The sequence below is a fragment of the Eutrema salsugineum genome, unplaced genomic scaffold (assembly GCF_000478725.1).
Source record: "Eutrema salsugineum unplaced genomic scaffold, Eutsalg1_0 scaffold_10, whole genome shotgun sequence".
Lineage (NCBI taxonomy): Eukaryota > Viridiplantae > Streptophyta > Magnoliopsida > Brassicales > Brassicaceae > Eutrema > Eutrema salsugineum.
Window position 1 is genome coordinate 9,669,003 of NW_006256908.1, and position 25,520 is coordinate 9,694,522.

The 25,520-nt window shown below is 36.3% G+C and overlaps 5 protein-coding genes across 8 annotated transcripts; 2 read left to right on the plus strand and 3 right to left on the minus strand.

Annotated features, from left to right (window-relative positions):
- Positions 1 to 1,123: 1,123 nt before the first annotated feature.
- LOC18027214 lies at positions 1,124 to 4,984 on the minus strand. 4 transcript variants are annotated; one of them, XM_024148214.1, is made up of 8 exons: positions 4,922 to 4,984; positions 4,491 to 4,607; positions 4,038 to 4,112; positions 2,386 to 3,242; positions 1,733 to 2,309; positions 1,577 to 1,654; positions 1,421 to 1,498; positions 1,124 to 1,342 (listed from the first exon to the last, which is right to left on the minus strand). In XM_024148214.1, the coding sequence occupies exons 5-8, from the start codon at positions 1,974 to 1,976 to the stop codon at positions 1,161 to 1,163; spliced, it is 582 nt and encodes a 193-aa protein (XP_024003982.1). In that variant the 5' UTR covers positions 1,977 to 2,309; positions 2,386 to 3,242; positions 4,038 to 4,112; positions 4,491 to 4,607; positions 4,922 to 4,984; the 3' UTR covers positions 1,124 to 1,160. The 4 variants fall into 3 exon arrangements, 1 of the variants encoding a protein (XP_024003982.1); XR_002896544.1 differs by having other exon boundaries at positions 4,494 to 4,607; XR_002896543.1 differs by having other exon boundaries at positions 4,038 to 4,607.
- Positions 4,985 to 14,926: 9,942 nt separating this feature from the next.
- LOC18027215 (uncharacterized protein At4g04775) lies at positions 14,927 to 15,420 on the plus strand. The gene is made up of 2 exons (XM_006410976.1): positions 14,927 to 15,052; positions 15,142 to 15,420. The coding sequence occupies exons 1-2, from the start codon at positions 14,927 to 14,929 to the stop codon at positions 15,418 to 15,420; spliced, it is 405 nt and encodes a 134-aa protein (XP_006411039.1).
- Positions 15,421 to 15,863: 443 nt separating this feature from the next.
- On the minus strand, positions 15,864 to 16,838 carry LOC112081608. Its single transcript, XM_024148391.1, has one exon. It carries the CDS (start codon positions 16,836 to 16,838, stop codon positions 15,864 to 15,866), a length of 975 nt encoding a protein of 324 aa, XP_024004159.1.
- Positions 16,839 to 16,895: 57 nt separating this feature from the next.
- On the minus strand, positions 16,896 to 18,612 carry LOC112081609. The gene is made up of 4 exons (XM_024148392.1): positions 18,608 to 18,612; positions 17,446 to 18,381; positions 17,023 to 17,362; positions 16,896 to 16,943 (listed from the first exon to the last, which is right to left on the minus strand). Exons 1-4 carry the CDS (start codon positions 18,610 to 18,612, stop codon positions 16,896 to 16,898), a joined length of 1,329 nt encoding a protein of 442 aa, XP_024004160.1.
- Positions 18,613 to 21,362: 2,750 nt separating this feature from the next.
- Positions 21,363 to 23,181, plus strand: LOC18027216 (40S ribosomal protein S4-1). The gene is made up of 5 exons (XM_006410977.2): positions 21,363 to 21,464; positions 21,958 to 22,035; positions 22,124 to 22,304; positions 22,402 to 22,499; positions 22,599 to 23,181. Exons 1-5 carry the CDS (start codon positions 21,462 to 21,464, stop codon positions 23,025 to 23,027), a joined length of 789 nt encoding a protein of 262 aa, XP_006411040.1. The 5' UTR covers positions 21,363 to 21,461; the 3' UTR covers positions 23,028 to 23,181.
- Positions 23,182 to 25,520: the final 2,339 nt, after the last annotated feature.

Here is a 25,520-nt window from a genome sequence, read left to right on the forward strand (position 1 = left end):
GATGTTTGTGAATGCATCCACGTACCGGCTGTGTTTGCCCCCGTCGCAATCAAAAACTTCCACTGTTCTCAGCTCGAAATTGATGCACAAAGATATCCAGTGGTTATTCTTGACATTGACCGGAGTATATATACGATCAACGTCGACACCCCAAATTTTGTCTGTTCTTCCATGTGCCGGAAGCGCTCCTAATCCATATTGTATGAGCAACTGGTCCAACTGGTATATTCTTTTATTCATCAGTAATTGTTTGTACGCAGCACCAACTGTGACGCTGAAATTACAGGTCATGCAGCCAACACGAGGATGTGGAAAGCGGTCCAAAGAAGTGTACTCTCGAAATAAGTACATAATTCCATCCATTTCCTGCAACATTAACATTGGTTAACCACATTGGCAAAGTTGAACACGTTATGATTTTTAAGAAAATCAATTTTAAAGGTACTTACCGGAGTGCGCAACCACAATCGTTTATTCATGAGACGATTAGCTACTTCTATATTATACACGAGGGGACCAACTAATAAGTCTCTGAAATAATTTAAAAATAAGAATAATAATAAATAATCAAATACATGTAAGTTCAATATTTCTCTAATTTAAAAGTGTTTATGACATGACTAAAAAAGTGTTTATGTGCTTACTCGCGTGTCCGTGACCACTCCTCTACACTTTCCCAATCGCTTTCTGACACATGAATCAATGGACGATCTGCATCTTCTGACTGTGTCGGATCGTAATCAGCTACAAATGAAGATTGAGAAATTTTGTTAAGTGCTTTTGCGAGTAAAGCGTCTTCTGGATCCATTTCCAGGTCGAAATCCATTTTTTGACTGAGAAGCACGTCATGGAGTTCTGTGTTTCCATCTTTCTGATAATGTACAAAATAGTTCTTGTATTATACGAAGAGAAAAAAAAGTGGAACTTAGGAAATTAACAACATGTGTGAGACAAACATATTACATTATTAACATGACATATTTCAAGTTTACCAAAGTCTACATAACAAAATAGATTTTTCAAGCGTAGTTTCTAAACACACATATTACATTTTAAAAATAATACTACCACACACACAAATCTAACAACTACATTATCTTTTATATTATACAGAACACATCGTAGCCTAAAAAAAAGACATTATTTTTGATTCTAGGGCATCAGGTCTTAGTATTTCTGCACTTCCTTACCTTTTTGGAAGGGTGCGAAGTCTCCCCAATGCTTAGAATAGCACCTGCTGACCTTGTTATGGATTTGGAGGCGGCAATTGTTGACGCTTTAGCAGCTAAAGGGATGACACTGGTAGATGTTTTTGCCGGTAAAGAAATGTCACCAGCTGTGCCTGCGAGTGTGAAAAATAAATGCAATGAGATTTTTGCATATAAAGCAATGAAATAATTTGCAAATGTGTGAAACGTACCAGATAGTGATTTTGCTGCAAAGATGGGAACATCATTGGTATATGTTTTTGCCGGTAAAGGAACGTCAACGGCTGTGCCTGCGAGTGTGAAAAATAAATGCAATGAGATTTTTGCATATAAAGCAATGAAATAATTTGCAAAGGTGTGAAACGTACCATATAGTGATTTTGCTGCAAATATGGGAACATCATTGGTAGATGTTTTTGCCGGTAAAGGAACGTCACCGGCTGTGCCTGCGAGTTTGAAAAATAAATGCAATGAGATTTTTGCATATAAAGCAATGAAATAATTTGCAAATGTGTGAAACGTACCAGATAGTGATTTTGCTGCGGTGAGAGTAGCAGTAGTGAATCCACCTGCTTGGATGGGTTCGATAATCTTCGACTCAAGCATCTCCACTATGTTTTCCATTTTCTTCTCCAATAGCTCTACTCGACTATCAATCTTCATCTGAAGTCTCTCCTCCAAAGCTTTTAACGAGGTCTGCAAAAGTCCTTGGATAAAAGACTTAAAGTCCTCATCGATGGCTTTCGCAGCTGATCGCTCGCACATCATCTTCTGCTTCCGTGTTTCTGCACCAGGTTCAGCGACCCTTTTCTTTCCTCGACTCAAACCTGCAACTGAGCTACCTACAGCAGGTGGTGTCCTGAATTGGCTTTCTTCTGCGACATTCTCATTCTCTTCATCTGTTGCTTTCTAAATCTTGTCAAGAGTTGCAGGTATGGCTTCTTCTACCGCCCAATTATGGTGACTCCAATCTATTCCATCATTGATCATTGTTTTAAGAAGATCCACTCTTGCGTCAGCCATTTCATTAGGCCATACAAAGTCCAAAGAATCAACGACATCATCATTCCCAGTGGAAGAGATATAGTGATAGAGCTTCTCCTGTAAAAAAAATGGGACAATTAGCATGGAAATACAACAAAGCAAAAAAAAAAAAAGCTAAAGAATCAGAAATCACCTTCGTGCAAAACGTATGTTCGATATGCTTAATATCTGAAATTTTCACATAGCTAATGCCGTTCCACTTAAAGCATCTAGCAACACCAGCGATCACATCGTCCAATCTTGAAGACAGCATATATCCGAGAACGGGAATTGCCTCCATGATCCAGATTTGAAAAGCTATTGAGAAGCCATTCAGTGCATAGCCTGTAGATTGCGTCAATTTCACACGAACTTTCTTGATACTCTGCACTAGAAAATCAAACGCTACACGTCCCCATGGGTACTTCCGTAGCTTCTCCAGATCCATAACAAGAATGATATATTCTTTTGGGATATTAATGGTCTTGCTCTTTGCCATTACCAGAGAAGCAATAACATACAAGTACACTAACCGCAACCTGTCTTCACGCATCCATTTGTTGACACACCCAAGATACTCAGTTTCTATGTTAGCCAAAGTAATTCCACGTTTGCTTCTCAACAACTTACTCCAGAACCCGCCATCATCAACCCAATCACTGAAATCACAAGTCTTATCGTCTTCCGTGTTCAGTCCAGTAATCGCATGAAATTCTTGCAGAGAAAATCGAAGAGGTCTCCCCGCAAACACGAACCATAGCTTGTGTTTCTTGTCAGTGATGAGCTCCTTACACAGAAAGCTATGGATTAGTCGCCCTGAAAATCCCATGTCGTTCTCGATAATCGACAAAACAGGTCCAAAGACAGGGTCTAGCAGAACTCTTTTGTATTCTTCTGAAAGTGCTTTCTTAACGGGGTCCATTGTGTTAAGAATGCATCGATTATTGATCTTGTCAATATCATTCACAAAACCAGGCTCGAAAAGCAGTTTCGGAAGTTCCTTGTCCATACCTACGAATAAAAACAAAAAAGACATGGCAAAAAATTTGGCTTCAACTTCATCACGACAAATAATTAAACTACCGGTATATTAATTAAAGCATATAGTATATGGGTTTAACAGTGTCATTTTTTCTTTTATATATTGAATATGAACTTCTTTAACAAAAGCAAAATACTAATCGTTCCAATATTTGTACGCAAAGACACAAACAAAACCAAGTTCATCGTTATACAATATTTAATACAGATTCCCTTTCAAAGTTTGAAATCTTCAAAGATATGCTCTGTCTCAGCTAATTAGTTCATTGTATTTGTAATCAAATGATGGCTTTGATTGATAACTTAGTTTTCTGCAGCGGTTAAGGTTATACCGTTAATTTAGTGAGCAATCACATATAATATAAAATTTTATGTATCGAAATGAATACTACAATTAATTATTCTGTATACCGTTAGCTTATACATAGAGGAATGGTTTATAGATGACATTCAAACTTCCATAAGACAATGATGTAATCTAATCGGTCAGAACTGGTGTTCGACAAATACATTGTTACCTAAAGCCAAAAAAAAAAGTAGCTCAAGGTGCCTAACACGTCAAAGTTGAAACTTATTCAAGCTGATAACGAATTAATTTGATGAGGTCATGTTTTGACATTACAGACAAGAATAAGAAGCAAGAGTAAAGTAAAACAACTAGTACGTAGACTATACAGACATCCGTAAAGACACTAACTACAGAGCTCGACATTCTTCCCAGACAAATCTATAAGTTTAGGCACAAGAATGGATCTCAGAACGTACCTGCTTTACAATGTGCTTCCTAACTTGTTTATGGTAATCTGGATTGCGGAAAAGGTGATCCGCTAAAGCTTGGAACTGGCAAACGAGTATATCATATGAGAACAAACATTTTAAAGTTTCAAAACTTTGAACAAACAACAACAAAATAAACAGAGAGCAAAGACAAATGGCAAAACAAAGAGCTTAGCGAAAAAAAAGAGCATAGCGACAACAACAAAATCAACAGAGAGCAAAGATAAATGGCAAAACAAAGAGCTTAGCAAAAAAAATGGCAAAACTAAGACATCAGTTTACTTCACATGGTGAAATCAACAAGCTATTGTGATCAAAACTTCTATAGAAACCCAGAAAAAGCATGATGAGAAAACTTCAAATAGCTAATGCATGTCAACCATATAAGCGATAAAACACAGTAGAAGAATATATAGCCAAATGAGAAAGGAAGTTGTTTACGACTATTGCGACGGAAACGACGGAGAACGACTATGATGGATTCACGGCAGATAAAGACATGCAAGCTGATTATCAAGGTGGAGAAAGAGTTTGGAATATAGATGCCACTGAATCTGCCTACAATGGAACAAAAACCAAATAATATTAGAAATCACAGAATCAAAATTAAAAAACTCCATATTCGAAATTAGCAATTCTAGCATTGAAAATTGGATAACCCAGAATAATGCATGCAGCTAGAATTGAAATTTACAATCATATATGCGAAACTAATCGAAATTAGACTCAAACAAGTAACAGAAACTGTAAATAAAAAAAACCTCCCCAAATCAATTGAGTATTTGTAAACCCTAAATTCGAAACTGAATGATAACGAAGAAGACAGGCGATGGAGAAAAACAGTCTATATACTGTTTAGATTGTGTCTTTACCTGAATTTGATTTTCCGGTGAAAACATCGATTGTGGGAAGAGTCTGTGTTGAAGATGTTGATGGAGGAGAAAGAGAATATGTAGATGGCTATGTACAGATATTTTTTAAATATAAATTTTTTTAATATAAATATTTAGTTAATTAAATAATTCAAAATTAATGGGCATAATGGAAAAAAAAATTAATAAAACATTATAAGAACAAATGTTTTCTAGAAACCATTAAGAGGACAAATTGTAATTCAATTTGCATTATAAAACCAATTCTCCCTTAAAGAATTGGCGGATAGTATGAGTTGTGAATGTATGAATTGCATAATTTAGCTATACCTGTTGATGCTTGATACTTATATGATATATTATATTTAAGCGTTATTATATTCTATAGCAAATGCTTCTACGAACTGAATTTTATTTTTGTGCAATGAGAAGGGAATAAAAAACTAAAATCTTAATTTACTGCAAATTTTATGGAAAATAGAATTTCATAGAGCGGGTCATTTGATGCAGGAGTATGCAATTGATTACATCATAAAGTAAGACATAAACAATAGAGTACATTTGTGAATGGACAATAACATAGTCAAAGTTGTAAAACAACGAATCAGTAATAGGAAAGAGAAGAGAATAGGACAACTTCAAACCATTTCATGAGGAAGTGCTTTGACGCAGGTTATTTGTTTGTCTGGATTGTTGCAGTGGATTCAAACCATACTTGCAAGTTTGACCTCAGAATATGAACTAAATGTTAAATATGGGTTTATTTGGGAATCTTGTATTTATAGAAATTGTAATTACTCCTTTGATTTCTAGCCGTTGTAGGATCTTGTAATTATGCTTTCTCTTCTTCTTCTATCTTCTTCTTCTATATAAGAAGAACCCATGTATTATATTTTGTAAGATTGAATAAATACTTTTTACATGGTATCAGAGCAAAGTATGATCCTAATGATTTTTTGATTCTTTTTCTTTTATTCTGAAACTATTTTTTTTTTCTTTTTCCCAGCCAAATTACCCTTCGAAATTTTGAAACCCGATAGAAGCGTAAAGCTTACAATTTCTGTTTTGACTCTTATATAAGCTTTTATTTTGAAACGAAAACATATTATTATTATTATTCTCTTTCTTGGAGACGAAAATTTCTCCTTGGTGATATCGAAAAAAAAAAAAAAAACTAGAACCTTTTACCACAAAAGTTTTGTGTGTGTTTCATATATTCTTCGTAATTTACACAAAAAGGATTTCTTTGATCTTGAGCATCAGTTTCAGATTGAATTATTATTTTTATTGACCGACTCTGAAATTTTGAGGAGACGAAGAGATCTGGAATTTCAAGGAATTGAAACTCACGATGGCAAGGGCAGAAGATGGGTTCGTCTCAGGCGATATATAATTTAAGACCCAGCTCAGTGATTTGAACTCTCACAATGGTATAACACTTCATTCCAGAGGAACCCAGCCTCAAACGACATATAATCATGATCCAGGTAATTGTGTTCCTTATGAGAGGCATTGTCTTGGAGAATTAATGCGTGATGCCGAACCGGTAAACGGAAATTGCATGATTGCAAATAAACTATCTCCTACTACTTCTCCTACAAATACATGGATTCTTGATTCTGGAGCTACTGACCATATGACCTTTGACGTTAATGATTTTTCTAAACGTACAAAACCTCGTCGAAATTTTATTGCTAATGCTAATGGTGGTTTATCGCAGGTTACCGGGGCGGGCACTGTCAATATTTCTCCGTCCCTAGAACTTTCTCATACTCTTCTTATCCCGTCTTTAAGTCATAAATTAATCTCTATCAGTCAGATTACAAGAGAATTAAACTGCTTTGCCCTCATATATCCTAACTTTTGTTTTCTCCAGGATATATATTCTAAGGAGATAATTGGACGTGGTACTGAGAGAGATGGATTATATTATGTGGATGATCTCAAGGCTGGACGTAGTCACTTGGCTCATGGTTCTATAGAACGACAAATTTGGTTATGGCACCGACGGTTAGGACATCCTTCATTTTCATATATGAAACACTTATTCCCTACCTTCTTTCGACATTTAAATATTGATACCCTTACGTGTGAAACTTGCATCATTGCAAAGAATCATAGGACTCATTTTTCGCCAAGTTTAACTAAGACTAATGTCCCTTTCATGATCATTCATTCTGATGTTTGGGGTCCAGCACCTGTTTCTAGCTTATCTGGATATCGATGGTTTGTAACATTTATTGACGATTGTACTCGAATGACTTGGCTTTATGTTTTAAAACATAAGTCTGAGGTTTTTAATGATTTTAAAGTGTTTCATAGCATGATTAAAAACCAGTTTAATACTACTATTAAAGTTTTAAGATCTGATAATGGTGGAGAATTTCTTAGTAAGGTTTTTCAGGATTATTGCTCAAGCCTTGGAATAATTCACGAGACAACATGCCCTCATACACCGCAGCAAAAGGGAGTCGCTGAGCGTAAAAATCGCCATATCTTAGAGATGACTCGCTCTTTAATGCTTGAAGCTCATATATCATCATCTTTTTGGGCTGAGGCAGTCACTACAGCGGTCTACCTAATGAATCGGTTACCATCTCGGGTACTTCAATTTAAATCTCCCCTTGATTGTTTATCATCATACCACTCTCTCCCATCAATATTAATGCTACCACCAAGAGTATTTGGTTGTGTTGTTTTCGTTTATGTTCATAAGCATCAGAGAGGAAAACTGGATCCGTGTGCCATTCGGTGTGTGTTCGTCGGGTACGGAGTACATCAAAAGGGTTATCGGTGTTTTGACCCTAAAACTCGGCGGCTATACACCTCCATGGACGTCACATTTGTTGAGACAGACCTGTACTACTCACCCACTTCTTCACTTCAGAAAGAGAACAATGACGAAGATTCAAGTTGGTTATCTTATGACTGGCCCAGAAGTGAAGGAAATGACACATTAATAATGGAAGAACAGATCGAACCTACCCAACTTATCTCAGAGCCTATGTTGGTTGACCAAGATCATGAAATCAGAATAGAAGACACAATGGAAAAGAACACAGAAGCAGGACCTAGTAATTCACATGAGGCAGAACTACAAAATAATTTTGAAGATTGTCATATTCAGGTGGTTCATGGATCAAGTGACACTGGTGTAGAAGATATTGGTGAAAGTTCCAACCTTGACACCATTGATGATCAACCAGATTCAAACCATGATGTTGAAGCTAGTGACAACGTTGACCAAAACCAAACACAGGTAAACATATCTCCTCTTGCACATAAGCATGAAAATCTAAACTCTGGTTATGTGTTACCTAATAGGTCGACGAGAGGAAAGGCACCGAACCGGTACTCACCTGATGTGGAGAACAGAAAATCAAAATATCCAGTGGCAAACTATGTTTCTGGAAAATTGTCTGAGCCGTTGAGATCTTTTACAAGAAATCTATCAGATCATCAAATCCCGAAAGACATGCATGAGGCTTTGCTGGATCCAAAGTGGACTGCAGCCGTACAAGAAGAAATGGCATCGTTGCTTAAGAATGAAACGTGGATACTGGATGAGCTTCCACGGAATAAGAAAACAGTGGGCTGCAGATGGGTGTTCACAATCAAATACAAAGCTGATGGATCAATAGAGAGATACAAGGCAAGGTTGGTAGCAAAAGGGTATACTCAAACCTATGGGGTCGACTATGATGAGACGTTTTCACCGGTGGCAAAGCTGAGCACAGTACGGGTTCTTTTATCATTGGCTGCTAACTTGGATTGGCCGTTGCACCAATTCGACGTAAAGAATGCATTCTTACATGGAGAGTTAATGGAGAATTAGAGGAAGAGGTGTACATGGATCTTCCACCAGGTTATGAAGTTAACACGAGTTCGTCGGTGGTATGCAAACTCAAAAAGGCAATATATGGTCTAAAACAATCACCAAGGGCGTGGTTTGGAAGATTTACAAGCTTCATGAAAAAATATGGATATCGTCAGTGCAATTCGGACCACACGTTGTTCTTTAAAAGAAATAACGGTAAAATCACACTTTTGCTTATATATGTTGATGATATGATCATTTCAGGTGATGATGTTGAGGAGATCACAAAGCTCCAAAGTGCACTAGATAGTGAATTTGAGATGAAAAATCTTGGAGGCTTGAAATACTTCTTGGGAATCGAGGTAGCAAGATCAAAACAAGGAATTTTTATATCACAAAGAAAATATGTTTTGGATTTGCTTGAAGAAACAGGGATGCTTGATTGCAAACCAGCGGACACACCGATGATACAAAATCTAAAGCTTCGATTGGATTCTGATCAAAAACCAACAAACAAACAAAGGTATCAAAGGCTAGTGGGAAAGTTAATTTATTTATCTCACACTCGACCCGATATAGCTTTTGCAGTTAGTGTTGTGAGTCAGTTCATGCATCAGCCAAACGAAGAGCATATGGATGCGGTTATGAGGATACTTTGCTATTTGAAGTCATCACCAGGAAAAGGTCTCATATTCACTAAACATAGTCATCTGGATGTCGAAGGGTACACAGACGCAGATTGGGCCGGAGACATCAATGATCGAAAGTCAACTGCAGGGTATTTCACTTTTGTAGGCGGGAATCTTGTGAGTTGGAGAAGTAAAAAACAGAAAGTGGTTTCACTTTCAAGTACCGAAGCAGAGTTTCGAGCTATGGAAAAAGGAATACGTGAGCTTTTGTGGTTAAGAAATCTTTTGACAGAAATTGGTTTTGCTCCATCACAGGAAATGGTTCTGTTTTGCGACAACAAATCTGCTATTAACCTAGCACATAATCCTGTTCAACATGATCGGACTAAACACATGGAGACAGATCGACATTTCATTAGAGAAAAAATTGACAAAAGGATAATTAAGCTTCCTTTTGTCAAATCGGAGGATCAGATTGCAGACATACTCACAAAATATCAGTATGTGGCAAAAGTTTCCATCAAATGATTTGCAAGTTGGGCATGTGGGATTTACATGCACCAACAGAGGGTGTTAAATATGGGTTTATTTGGGAATCTTGTATTTATAGAAATTGTAATTACTCCTTTGATTTCTAGCCGTTGTAGGATCTTGTAATTATGCTTTCTCTTCTTCTTCTATCTTCTTCTTCTATATAAGAAGAACCCATGTATTATATTTTGTAAGATTGAATAAATACTTTTTACACTAAATTGACTAGTTGATGCTCGTTATCATCAGAATTATCTGAATCCGACTGAATAACAGCATTCGTAGATGCGATATCATCATATTCTCCATCCGAAACAATATTTCCCCTAGTTCAACAACATTAGTACTTACATTTTGTACTAGGTGTTGTTTTCTATAGCAGCGAATTATTAAATAAGTATGTAAACCGACACCTAAAACTAATCCTACACTAAACATTGCATAACCCAGATACAAAATAACCAGATTTTTCAGTATCTAGGTTATGCAACACAAATTTGTTATTATAGAAATCAAAGTCTAGTACAAAATGCAAATACTAGTGTTGTTGAATCGGGAGAATACAGTTGAGAAACCTTAAATACATTTTTACAATGGAATAAAAATTTAAAATAAAAAGAAAATAATTAATAATAAAAATAAACATAACATATGAAAAAAAGAGCAATCTAAAATAATTATAACTATTTTCATGTTTTAATTTATATTCTCATTTTTACGGAAAATAATAGTAAATATATATGACCACTTTTCTTAAATGCCTTCAAAACAAGTTTTTGGGGTAAATTATAGGCTTAAAACTTGATATACATATCATTATTTTTTTAAAAAAACTTGACATTCATAATAGTTATGAATGTCTTTCTGAATTAATAAAAAGCCTTCTTTAATTCATAAAAAGTATTTTTAATATTATAATATAGAGCCGCAGGTGCGCTAAGCTTCACCGCCATTCTTATCCATGTCTTGTTAAAATTGAATGCCAAGCACAATAGAACTAATATTATGAAACTTTCTAATCTTTTTTTTTCTTCTTGAAATTGTCTTTAGAGTTCTTATGGATGACTATAAAGAAACCGAAGCCATTGAAGAGCTATCAAAAGCCATAGCCTTTAAACCTGACCTCCAACTGTTACACCTACGAGCATCATTCTTCGATTCAATGCGAGAACCTGCAGTTGCTATCATAGACTGTGAAGCAGCACTGAGTCTTGATCCAAACCACACAGATACCATCGACCTCTATCGCAAAGCAAGTGAACCACAATCATAGACAAACCCATCTGTATATCTTTTCTTCCTTTTTACACTATGGCGAGAGCATCTTTCCTCTGAAACCACAGATAACGGTATTCTTCGTTGCCGTTTCATATCCTTTCTGGAACATTCCAGTGGAAAACTAAGCTTGGTTTCTTTGTGATCAAGAAGTTTTGATAGAAGGAACTGGGGACAAACCAAATGAGCTGCAACATAGAATGTAAATATAAACTTTATAATTCGGGGTTTTGGGTTTTATGTGATCTATTCAGGTTTGATGAGGGTAATATGTAAGTAGAGCAGGGTGTTTTTTGGACACAAAAGGAACACGGAGAAAGAATACCTCTGGTGAAACTGGACTTCTTGTTCTGTCCTTTTTTTTTATATGTTTCACACAAAAGTACTTTGTGTTTCTTCTTTTCTTCTCTCTTTATTCTTCTAAGAGCATTAGATTATGTAAAGTGGGTTTTCTCATTTTATTTTTAAATTCCAAATCTCTCTGATCCAATTGTGACTTCCAAAGTTGAGGGATTCTTTGTTGATCAAATTAACCAGGTTTCTGCAATCTTCTTCGAAAATGATTTTTCTAAGACCTCTTGACCAACAATATTGCATGGCCATAGAATTGCTTGGGCTTCACTCTCTAGTGGCGTTTGTGCTGCAGTACTTTGAGCTTGTCCTGCTCCTTTGAAGACTCCATTTTCATCTCTTAGAATCCATCCAGCTTTTGCGTTATTCCTTTCTTTAATATAAGATCCGTCATAGTTGCATTTTATCCATCCTTCTTTAGGTCGCAGCCATCGATGATGTCTTGTGATCGGGTTTGAATTATGATGAGGATCTGACTGGTTATATCTGTCGATGAGATGATGGACGTCTAACCAATCTTTTGCATCACTCTCAGCTAACTTGAGTGTTGTTATCCAAGGATATATTACGGCTTTTCCATATGCGCCAAAGTATCCACAGAGCATATTGATGAACTCTATGCGGCATTAGAGTACTTCTCCTGAGTATAGCTTCCAGCCTTGCCTCAAAAGTTAACACCATGTTGATTACACCTGTATTTGGAAATCTTGAAGCCGTCCAGATATGCTGTGCATAATCGCATTAAAAAAAAAAAAAAATAATTGGCTGACTCCTCTACAAGAAGACACCGTGGACACAGAGAATCTCTTGTAACATGTATCTTTTAGAGATTTTCACCAATTGGAATGGCATTTGAAACCACTCTCCAAAAAAAGTGCTTTATCTTCGGAGCAATGTAGAGCTTCCATATTAGTTACTTCAGATTTGCATTGCCAGATGGTGGACGTATTGGCCTTTGGTGATTATGAGCTGCCAACCAGTAAGCAGATATTACTATATAGAGACCCGTTTTATTGTAACCAGTAAGCAGTAATGATCTCTGCATCTTGAGTTTACTCGTAAAGATAGAATGATCTCTGCATCTTCATCCGCTACCAATCTTCTAATTTCTCTTTCATTCCAACCTGACCGATCAGCAAACATATCCAAGCCTACATGTAAATCTTTTTTTTTTTTTACATTATTTTATTGGAAATATCTAGATCATCTTATATAAACATTTTAAATAAATTGTAATATAAAAAAAGATTATATTGTACTACAGTCATGTAGTTACCTTATACTAATGCTGTGATTATAACTCATGCAATTTATTAAATAATTTATTAACGATTCGATTTTTATATTAATGTGATGTGCAGTTTGCAACAATCGAATCTGTTTTGGATGAGAGCATCTATCGAGGAGTAGAAGCTTTGATAAGTTTTCATAACGTAACAGTAAAAATCAAATTTGGTTAGAAAATGAACCTCATAATCAACACAATAGCATCCAACTTGGTTGGGCTGTAAGTTATTACCAAACTTATAAAACAAAATGTACATACATATAGATAAAGATAAAAATTATATTTACGGATATATATTTAATGAAAATTTCATTTGAAACTGTAGAATAAATACGAGAGTTTAATACTTTTTTTTGGTTGAACAAAGAATAATAGCAACTTATGTTTTTAAATCTACGCAGGTTTCATTATGTATTCTATAATTTTATATGTAGGTACATCCAAGATTGTATGGTGACACTTTCACGCGATTTACAATATATTGGACCGTGAGTAATAAATTATTTCTTAATTATAGTTCTTAAATATTAATTATTTTTTAATTATATTTCTTCATACATGGCAAACCAATAAACAAATCGTGATTATTTTAAAAAGAAAGCCGAACCATTGGTTTGTTGTCTTTACTACTTTTATCCCTGCATAATATTTTGCCTTCTATGTCTTATTAAATTATCAGGCAGATGCCTACAAAAATATGGGTTGCTATAATACCAAATGTTCTGGCTTTGTCATTGTATCTCGAATTCCTTGGATTGGAATAACGTTTTCTAGAACCTCTGTTTATGGTGTTCTCCAACACATCAGATCGATCTCTGCTTCTTTCTCCCTTGTTTACAACACTTCGATAGTATGAGTAGTAGAGCCGTAAAAAAAAAAAATTATAAACCTAGTATATGAGAAATAAATAAATAAAACACCATTTGATGAATTGGATTTTACGTACAAAAATAAACTAACAGTAACATAGTCGAAGTTGTAGAGCAACAAATTAATCATCTCATAAGGAAGTGCTTTGACGCAGTTGTTGCAGTGGATTCACGCGTGCGATCGATACTTGCAAGCTTTGATCTGATGATAGTAAACAAAAAACTAAAACATTTATTTTCTAGAAATCTTGATTAATAGCAAACAAAAAAACAGAACTGGACGGTTCAAACGAATCCTTTTATTTAAAATCTAATAGAACCATTTTAAATTGTGAACACTTAAACTAAACTAAAGTTCTTCCACAAATTGGACAAGAATTATGACGCTATTGACTAAGACAATACAAATGGAATACATGTCCACATGGCGTATTTGCCAACCGAACATTCCACTCAAATTGACCAAAGCATATTGGACACCCATCCTCCCTTGTCCCATGTATAAAAATAAAGTTTTCTAAAAAGTACAGGAGCTAACTGTACTTGTTGATTCTCGTTTTCAGAATTCTCAGAATCTGAGTTCAAAATGACATCTGTGGATGTGTTATCATCATCAGACTCATTATCCGCAATTGGATTCCCGTTCTATAGACTCATTGTCCGGAATTGAATTCCCGCCTAATTCAACCCCAACCTCTTCTCTAGTTTGATTACTTAAGGAATGTCTTACTATTCTAAATAGGTAAAAACAAACGACAGCTATGAATAAGCATAGAGCTACAATAAGAAACACATATCCTACAATCAATAACCTCGCGTTGCCTTGTGAAGTATCATTACCATACCTAGACATTATTATGAGAGGAAAAATGGCCAAAATCTAGCTGAACTAAATTTCGTGGGCCAAAAAAAATCTGTACTAAAATACAAGGCCAAAACCTATTTGAGTGGTAAAACAATTTGAATTTCCTATCTGTTCTTATTAAATGGTGCCAAAAACTACCGTGACCAGGAAACCGTTAGTCAACATTAACACTCTGCTGAGGTGGATACCATGTCATTCATTGATGTGGCAACAGTGACACAAAACGACGTCGTTTAACAAGTTTCAGACAAAAAAATTCACTAAACAAAACGACGTCATTTTGTTTTGGGGGAAAATTAAAATTCCCAAATCGAAGATCAGATCAGTTTAGGGTTCTGTGTAGTCTTCTTCTCCGATATACTGTGTTTGAGTGAGCTATAATGGAAATTCAAGGAAGAGGGTTCCCTAAGAGATGTAGGTGCGGAGAAACGGTTGTCATGAAGACGTCTGGTACTGCTAAGAACCCTGGAAGACTGTTTCATGCTTGTCCACACAGAAAGGAAGGAGTAAGTAAACATATTTTCGGATTTGAGCATTGACATGTGTTTGAAAACAGTTTTTATTGTCGATTGAGTTATGTTTGTATATATAACAGGATAATTGGTATCATACATTCAAATGGACTGATACATGTATGGTTGAAGAGCTTGAGGACTTGATAGACAAAGTCGAAAATATTGAAGAGAGTTCAATGACATTGCAGAAGGGCTTCAATGTTTGCGAGTCCGAGATTGACACATTGGCTATGGAGACTCATATGTGCAAGGCTGTGGTTGCAAAAGAAGTGGGCGATCTCAAAATGCAGCTCTGTAGCTTGAAGAACCTGGTCGGATTTGGTTTTGCGATGTGGTTGGTGTATGTGTTTCTGTTTTAATGTTGATGTTGTTAAGAACCATTTGCTTTCTCTCTTGTATGTGAGTCTAGAATCTATGTAAGTGTTTAATCAATGTTGTTGTTATTGTTGTTGAAACTGAATATTAGAACATGAATGAAATAGAAGGAGCATTTTCTTAAGCTTAAAGGGAGCACAATTTTCTGAGCATAATGGTTACAAAAACAGTCACAAAACAAAGATCTAGAATCCAAACAAAGTACATTATCAAATCCAACAAAATCAAGTTTAAATCATGACAAAAAAAACAGAGAAAATGAGGTCATGATTTAGGTCCTAATCTGATGCCTTTTATGCTCTTGTCTCAGTGCTCCACAAAGCTTTCATCATCTATACTCCCTAACACCAAAAAAGAAGAAAACATTATCGATAAAAGGTATGAAATGTCGATAAAACAAGGTCACTTAACAGATCATAAAACTTACCTATTCTTGAGTTGGCTGAGTTGGAATCGGTCCATCTCCAAATGATAGAGTCATTGACTCATATCCATCTTGTTCTGTCTCGGTGGCCTCATTTCCATCTTCCACTTGCCTCTTCTTTCTTGCATTTGATCTTCTATTTTTGCCTCCATCCGCTACCATATTCTGACATTTTGTTGCATTGTGACCAGCTTCACCACAACGACCACCAACCCTTTTATCTCTGGATGCTTTCTTTTTCGATGGAGACTCATGTCTTGCCTTCTTCCTCTTCGGCTTTGGCTTTCTTCCAACTCTGTTCTCAATTTCTTCAACTAAACTTGGTGGTGGCAGCACTTTAGATCCTGATTTTTTCCAAAATAACATACCGTTGACAGAGTTGATTGAGTAAGAGTAAATTTGCTGCTGACGGAAATTCAGATACCAATGAGAGATGTAATCCTCCTGATTCAGTTTCCTCTCAGCAATGATACGAAGGGCATGACGGCAAGGAATGCCACTCATGTCCCATCTCCTACACGCACATGTCCTCAGTCTCATGTTGACACTGTAACTTAAACCAGACTCACGCACCTCATCTCTCGAATTTGCTCCGGGAACCATCACACAATACTTGAGTTTCTTCTGCTCTTCCTCTATCCACTCTACTGCCCTAACCGTGAATCTTCCTTGATGGCTCAGTGCTTCCTTCATCCTCTGGTCTATCCAAACCATAGTTCTTCTCCTTATTGTCTCTAACATCTCCACCATTGGCATATACCTTGCTGGATAAATGGCATTGTTGAATGACTCGGAGATGTTGTTATGCACGTCTACATAAGAAGATGCTGGTGAGAAAAAGGCGAGACTACAGTTCTGCGGATTCTTCTCCATCATTGCTTCATACAGTCGCATATCATAGTTCTTTACCCTCTCAATATTGGCATTGTATTCAGGCAAGGTGAAGTTTTCAGCTACTCTCCAAAATAAGGCCTTCATGTCGCTTTGATTGGGAAACAACTTCTTCAAATTCCCATAGATGTGTCTTGCACACATTCAATGTTCAATATGGGGTAATTCATTTTGAACAGCATTCAGCAGACCCTGAAAGAACATTAGATCATTATGAAACTATACCCAAAAAAATCAGGAAAGTAAAGCCAAAAAAATCAGGAAACTATACCTTTTGTCTATCTGAAATGATTGTGTAATGTTGACCTTGTTGTAGATTGAAATCAGCCTTCAGCAACTTGAAAAACCAAGTCCAGTTTTCTTCATTCTCCACATCAACTACCGCCCAAGCAAATGGGTACATACCATTGTTAGCATCCTTTCCCACCGCAGCTAATAACTGACCCTTCAAGGTGCACTTCATGAAGCAACCATCAACCCCAAACACAGGCCGACACCACATAGTCCATGCATTCTTCATAGCTTCAAAGCAGACATAGAACCTCCTAAAAATCTCATTTCCATCATCATTAGGAACTGTCTCCAACACCACAGTAGACTCTTTGTTTTGTCTGCAAAACCATATAAGAACAACAATGTCATCTTCAAAAATGCTTTTAATAACTCTAAACAACAAACATATTCAAAAACTTACTCAAGAATTGCATTTCGGTAGTCTTTAAGCCTAGAAAACTGCTCCACATAGTCACTGTTGATGATGGAGATTGTTTTTTCCTTAGCTTTTTTACACTGGTCGTAGGTGGCAATCAAGTTATACCGTTGTTGAATCTGGTCTTGGATCATCTTTGGCCTGTACTCAGGGTAAGTCCTTATTTCATCAAGAAACAGTTTCACGATGACAGACTTCTTCAATATCTTGCTTCTTCCATCCTTGAAGCAAGTGTGTACATCTTCATATGTCTTCACCTTCCACTTTCCAAGATGCTCCTCATAGGAGCAGTAGATCCTCCAAAGACAGCCATCTTCAACCCCACAAATAGCTCCACACTTTATTTTTCCCCAAGGATTTTGCTTGATATTCCATCCTTCTTTCAGCGAATATTCCACCAATGCATCTTTGAATTCTTCTAAGGTGTCAAACACCTGGTTCAATTTCAGCTCACCAATCCCTTTCTTCCATCTCACCAGCTTTACACCATCTTCTTCACCATCAGAGTTGGGAGGCGTATTATGATAATCGAAATTTGGATCTTCATCAACAAACCCAGCCACATTTCTTTCAACCCTTATCTCTTCTTCAGCATGCTCATAAAAGGCTTCTTCAACTGGATGCTCCACTTCGTTAACCATAAAAATCTCCACCACACCACACCACTTAGCCGCTTCAACCATATTGTGAAAACTCTGCTCCCCATTGCGCAACAACTTCCGCTGGTGTAATAGTTCAAAAGGCATCTTATACCACACCTTTTGGCCAGCAAATTCATCTTCAGACAGCGTGGTGAAGAAGGCTTCAGGATAACAATCGATGCTTCTACTTTCACCACCAATGTATGATATGTCTCCTGAATGATTCTTCACCCAATGCCCACCACTAAAAACACTGAACGTCACTTCACAATCATTGAAGCTGAAAAGGAAAGCATCGAAACCATTGTTAAAACTCTCTCAGATATTATATCGAACACTTGGTTGTCTAAGTGAAATCAAATTCTCTCAAGATGGAAAATTTATAAAACGAAAACTACATATGATGTAAACCAATTAATATGACTTTATATAGAACTCAAATTACTTATTGTTCTCAAAATCGAAAGTTTTTAAAATGTTTAATGGTTTTTAAATTCGCAACTTACCTCATTTTGAAGCCAGGACATCAATCGACTCAATTATGGATCGATTCTTCCGCAGTAATCTTCTTCGATGCCTTTCCAACCCAGACTTCTTCTGATCACAGTCCCAATCCTAAAATCCCCTTCTATCGAACAAGAACATCAAATAAGAACCCTAAATTGATCTGATCTTCGATTTGGAAATTTTAATTTTCCCCCAAAACAAAACGACGTCGTTTTGTGTAGTGAATTTTTTGTTTAGTGAATTTTTTGTCCGAAACTTGTTAAACGACGTCGTTTTGTGTCACTTTTGCCATTTCAATGAATGACATGGCATCCACCTCAGCAGACTGTTAATGTTGACTAACGGTTTCCTGGTCAAGGTAGTTTTTGACCAGGAAACAAAACGACGTCGTTTTGTTTAGTGTGTCCGAAACTTGTTAAATGACGTCGTTTTGTGTCACTTTTGCCACTTCAATGAATGACATGGCATCCACCTCAGCAGACTGTTAATGTTGACTAACGGTTTCCTGGTCAAGGTAGTTTTTGGCACCATTTAATAAGAACAGATAGGAAATTCAAATTTTTTTACCACTCAGATAGGTTTTGGCCCTGTACTTTAGAACAGATTTTTTTGGCCCACGAAATTTAGTTCAGCTAGATTTTGGCCATTTTCCCTATTATGAGACTAGTAGTTTGAAATGATTGATGATTGATGACTTAATATTGTATCGATACAAAACTATATCAAATTTTTATATAAAAAAAATTTGACTACATAATCTCCATTTTGTAAAAATGTATTTAAGGTTTCCCAAATAAAAACATAGAATAAGAAGAAAATAACAATAAAAAGCATAACATATGAAAAATATGAGCAAAATCTAACAAAAATAATTATAATTATTTTCATGCATGTTATAATGTATATTCTCATTTTTACGGCAAATAATAATATATATATATATATGAGCAATTCTCTTAAATAAACAAATTTTTTGACCAAATTTATCACATAGAGAATTTGCTAGAAAATCTAAAATCTGGTCAAAATTTGCTAAATGGGAAAAACAGTAAATTAGTGGGACATTGTTCTGACACTTTGAAGGTGTTATTACTCTTTACCCCATCGTTCTTTTGTTACGAGTCTTCCTTCCCTGTATGGAGTTTCTCTCTCATCATCTTTCTTCCGTTAGCATATAAGTTATACAACTACATAACTTGTTATCATACTACATAATTTGTTATCTTGCTAACACTAATCTTACATCAGTTATATATATATAAATTAACGTCTAATATTGTAACTAAGTAGGTACAAAATATGTTAGATTGATAACAATAATGAGTTATATAGATAATCAAAGATGTTATTGGTATACTTAGCATAATACATATAAAATTAACGTCTAACATTATAATTAACAAGGTAAAAAATATGTTAAATTGATAACAATAATGAATTATCTAGATTATTATAGGTGTTATTTTTTGTAATTAGTGCGCTACAAAAACAGATAACACTCTATATGTATTGTTAGTAGTATAACAATAAAATTATAAGAGTAATTCAAATAGATACATATTATATATATACGTTAGCTCGGCGGATTTAATGGCGACTGTCGCTGGAGGCGGCGGCGCGATTGTTGTTTCTGGTGTAGGCGGAGGCGGTGCAGTGGTTGTATCCAAATCTAACAGAGGAGGTGAAAATTGCGGCTGAGGATTCGAATTAGGCGTAGAAGGAGGTGGAGGCGGAGGCGGTTCGGGTTTACAATCGGCACCAGCGGATTCGAGAGAATTGGAACAAACGGGTTTGGTGATGATGAATCAGGTGAAGCGGGTGGGGAAGATCGAAGAACAGGAGGATCCGAGTTTGGATACAGGTCAGGATTAGGAAACAGAGTTATAAAAGAGAAAGTGGAGGAAGAAGAAGAAGAATAGTAGTCGTCGGAAGACAAGTCAGCGGAAGTGTTCGAAAGTTTATAAAATATTAAATTAATATCTCTAACATAATATCGGTTACCATATTATAAATTATACAATGCTGCAAAAGTGCTTTGTCCCATCTTGCAAATTATGAACAGCACTTGGGTTATCTAGTGCATTTACTTTTTATCACACACGCTTGAAACTTGACATCCAAACATTTTTCAAGAAAATTTGACACTTATAACATATATAGGATTGTCTTTCTGAATCAATAAAAAGCCTTCTGTAATTGATAGAAAGTTTTTTTAATTGTGTTCTAGTTTTAATTTATACCATTATCTGATGTATATAAATTTACAAAGTAATTTTTCTAATCTTTTGCCAATAACAATAAAAAAGTTTAAGTTGATTATTAAAAAAAGTCAAGAAAACTTCTTAAGTCAAGAATGTTTCATACATATTTAGGATTGTTCTCCTGAATTTATAGAAATGCTTCTGCAATTATAAATGTTTTAGGAAATAATTCCTAAACATTTTTACCATACTCTTAAAACATTTTACCATACTACTAAAACTTCAAGGTATCTTTCTGAAATATGTTAGGTCATAGAATTTCTCAGCGTGTGTGGTATAGGTGTCACAAAAAGTAGAATTCATGATATTCAGAAGAATTTTTCTAAATAATATTGTATTTTTCTGGAATGATTTGGTTGGACCCGGTTTAATTTACCGTTTTAATTTAACTCCGAAGAGTGAAGATTGAACCCGATAGCTGGACCCGGTTTTTTCCCGCAAATTAACTAGTTTATTTATCGGCCCAATTGAATTTTGGGCATTAAAAATTAGGCTTCAGCATAATCGTAGATAAGAAGAAGGTGAGTGGAGAAAGAACGGCTGCTTCAGCCGTCGGAGGAATCAGAACGCATTCGGAGATTCACCTGCAAACATGGTTTGTCATCTTGTTCTCTCCTGTAGTCTCGTATTCGCAAGCTGTTCGTTTTGGATTAGTTTTTCTCTCAAATGTATGATTCGTGCTCTAGCGAAGCCAATCTGTTTTTTCTTTTTCTTGATTTGGGGTTTCTGTTTTCTTAAAAGTGTCTCCTTGAGAAAATGTTGTGCTCTATGAGTGAATTTGAAATCGGGAGATCGTTTTACTTGCTGTGCTAGCATAGTGATCATCAAGTTGTAATTTTACCTATTGAACTTGAACTCAGTGTTACTGCTTCCTTGAGGAATCAACGGCATGTGTTCTTTTTGCGTACAGATTTTCTGATTTGGGATTGGGTCTTTTTAGTGTTTCTAAATTCATTTCTCTCTAAGCTTGGGTTTTGGATATGTTATTCTTCGTTACGTTTGTGTGCATTCTAAGAATTGGAGTTTTAATGGTGGAGGGTACTGTTGAGGAATGTGGCTTAACTTTTATATCGACCATGTTTGCACAGGCAAGGGGATTGAAGAAGCATCTCAAGAGGCTTAATGCCCCTAAGCATTGGATGCTCGACAAACTTGGTGGTGCCTTTGTAAGTCGCTTGCTTGAAGTCTTGTTGCCTTTTTCACTCGATATGTGTTTCTCGACACCTATAACTCTCTTTTTCTCTCTCTGCTTAGGCCCCCAAACCATCTTCTGGACCACACAAGTCGAGGGAGTGCCTTCCCCTTGTGCTTATCATCCGTAATAGATTGAAGTATGCTCTCACATACCGTGAGGTGATTTCAATCTTGATGCAAAGACATATTCAAGTTGATGGGAAAGTCAGGACTGACAAAACATACCCTGCTGGTTTCATGGGTAAGTCTTAATATTTGATTTTGATGCCCTTTTGTTTGTGTGTGATTCTATGATCAGTGACTTAAAAGACAATCTTATGCATTGTTATTCTGTACAGATGTTGTGTCTATCCCCAAAACAAACGAAAACTTCCGTCTTCTGTATGACACCAAGGGACGCTTCCGTCTCCACTCCATCAGGGATGAGGAAGCAAAGGTTTGGATCTCCTGAATCCCTTGTATTGTCATTTACTGATTACAGTTTAGTGTTAAAATTGTATGTTATCCAACAAGTTTCATTGTTTGCTGTGTGCAGTTCAAGCTGTGCAAAGTGAGATCTATCCAGTTTGGTCAAAAGGGCATTCCATACCTGAACACCTACGATGGTCGCACCATCCGTTACCCCGACCCGCTTATCAAGCCTAACGACACCATCAAGCTCGACCTGGAGGAGAACAAGATCGTGGAGTTCATCAAGTTTGATGTGGGAAATGTTGTGATGGTGACTGGAGGAAGAAACAGAGGGCGTGTTGGTGTGATCAAGAACCGTGAGAAACACAAGGGAAGCTTTGAGACCATTCATATTCAGGACTCGACGGGACATGAATTCGCCACGAGGTTAGGGAATGTGTTCACTATTGGGAAAGGGACAAAGCCATGGGTGTCTCTTCCAAAGGGAAAAGGTATTAAGCTTACCATCATTGAGGAAGCTAGGAAGAGGCTTTCTGCTCAACAAGCCGCTTAAACTGTTTTTTCCTCGGTTTCAGAAGACTGTTGTTTTTTGCATCGTTTTATTTCTCATACTTATGCCTTTAGAATTCCTTTTTTTTTGTCGACTATTTAAGCTTGTGATATTTTTTTCAAAATAGAAAATGATGCTCTTGATATTTCCTGGTCCACTTACGTCTTACGAATCTTTTTTCAAGCTATGAGCTAGTAATATCCATTGTAAAACAAAGTACCTTCGACCAAGAAAAAACAAATAGGCCTAAAGTTTTTATGTATGTGAATGAGTGATGTTGATTTGCTCTTCTTCTGATTCGAGAATTTGAGATTAATTCGTTCTTGGCTGTCTAACTGTTGAATCTTTGAGACTAATTCGCTGTCATAAGAACCATGTATCATACCCACGGCCACGGCCATAGAACAATTCGTTCATTCCATTGCAGGTAGTGTGATTGAAATCAGAAGGCAGTCCATTGTCAATGCAAAACGTACCAAAAATATTTGGACTAACGCCACCACAATCCAGGGTCATGGTTTAGGACATAATAGGACTACATATCTCACTCTTTTACTTCAGAGATTTTAAAGACAACATAAAACAGAGAAGAAAAAAAATCAAGCCGCCGCCGCAAAAAAAAAGTAGTTTACTCGTATTTTTGGAGAGGGAAGAAAAAACAAGAACACATTTTGCGACGAATGGGCTACGAGTATCGGCCCATATAAACCAGCAGAGATTATATGGAGAAAAATGACAAAAAAAAATTTGAATTTATGACATTCAGCCAAACAAATTTCCAACTATCAGTTGGACAACTTAATTTTTCAATCTTTATTAATTTCTATTTTAATTTAATATTTTTGCTGACCAAACCAATTTAAACTTATCTTAAACAAAAATTTAAAAACCTTCATTAACCAAAACAACACCATTTTATTTTACTTTAAAATAAAAAAATTCATAAATTGATGTGTAAACCCTTAAATCGTGTTTTTCTCTAAATGAAATGATGCGGAACATGGCGATGCTGAGGAGAACGTTTGTGTGGTAGGACATCAAGAGCTGTCCGATTCCAGCTGGTTTCGATCCTTGTCTGGTCGGTCGGAGAATAAAATCGGCGTTGAAGAAATCAGGCTACTCTGATCCTGTCACCATCACTGCCCTCGGCGACCTAAGAGAGGAAAAGGGCCCTGGTGAAGACGTCCTGCGCAAGCTTTCTTCCAGTGGAATCGCTCTTAACCATGCCAATGGTTAGTCATATTTCATCTCTAATTCTATAATTTTTTTTTAAGTACAAGTAAAAGTGGATTTCTTTACTTAGTGTTTAGGGTTCAACGTTGCTTTTCTTTACTGAACCAGGACCTGAATCGATGATGTATCGCTGGATCCGCTTTAATTCGGTGAAACGATCTTTGACTCCTGTAATGCTCGTATTTGGTGGTTTTACGCAACAATATTTGCTAAGTTCTATACTTTGCTCACGAGCGGATGACGAATACATTTTTCTTCTGGCATATCATCAAGAAGAGCCAGCCTCGCGCTGGAAAGGCTTTAGGAATATTGTTCGTAAAGAGTGGCTCTGGAAAAGCTTACTGTCAGGTGTTTGTTTGTCTTCTCTCACACTGTGTGTGTGATCTCTCTCGTTTGAAATATACTGTATCCAGCAAAAGCTGTTTGTTTCTGAGCTAGTAAGTTTTTTCTCTTCTTCTTTAACAGATGATGATATGGATTCAGGGTCTGCGGACAATGAAGACAATACAACAAGGATTGTTCTTCAGGACAAGTACACTGAAACTGGTGATTCTCCCTGGTATTGCTGTGTATGCTCGTTGGCTTGCCAAAGCTTTGAAGATTTCACCACGCATCTCAAGAGTGGAAAACATGAATTTTATGTAACCCTCTCTCTCTCTCTCTCTCTGCTTCTAAATATTTTGTATCAATACATAATTTTATTAATGTTGTATACCACATGTATCCTTTTCAAAGAAAAATGGCCTGAAATGCAGGTTGTCAAGCAGGAGTGGGACTCATGGGCTAGTCATAGAAGTGTGATGCGTACTACCCCTGAAAAATTTGTATGGGGTCGATCAAAGGCAAGTTTTGATATCTCTCAAGTTGAGATTTTCTCATTTTTGGAATGTACAGTTGCGTTCAACTAGAATACCCTTTTCACAACTTACCTAACTGTGTCATTGGCACAAGTTTCCCTTTCAAAGAAGATACAGTACATCTCTGATTTCCGCTTAATTAATGTGCATTTGGTTGTCAAGTAGGAGTGGGACCAGCTCAATTTTGAAGACATGGCGTATCGTGATTACCTTCGGTATAGGCGTCTAGAGACTACCGTGGTGGAGAGTCCATCAGAGGCAAGTTTTTCAGATTCCTAATCTTTTGGAATTTACCATTGAGTTCAACTAGACCCCAGATATGGAGTGGATAGCATGATAACTTTCCTTCCCTTTCAAAGACGATACCTCTGTTCTCCACTTAATGTGCATTTGGTTGTCTAGCAGG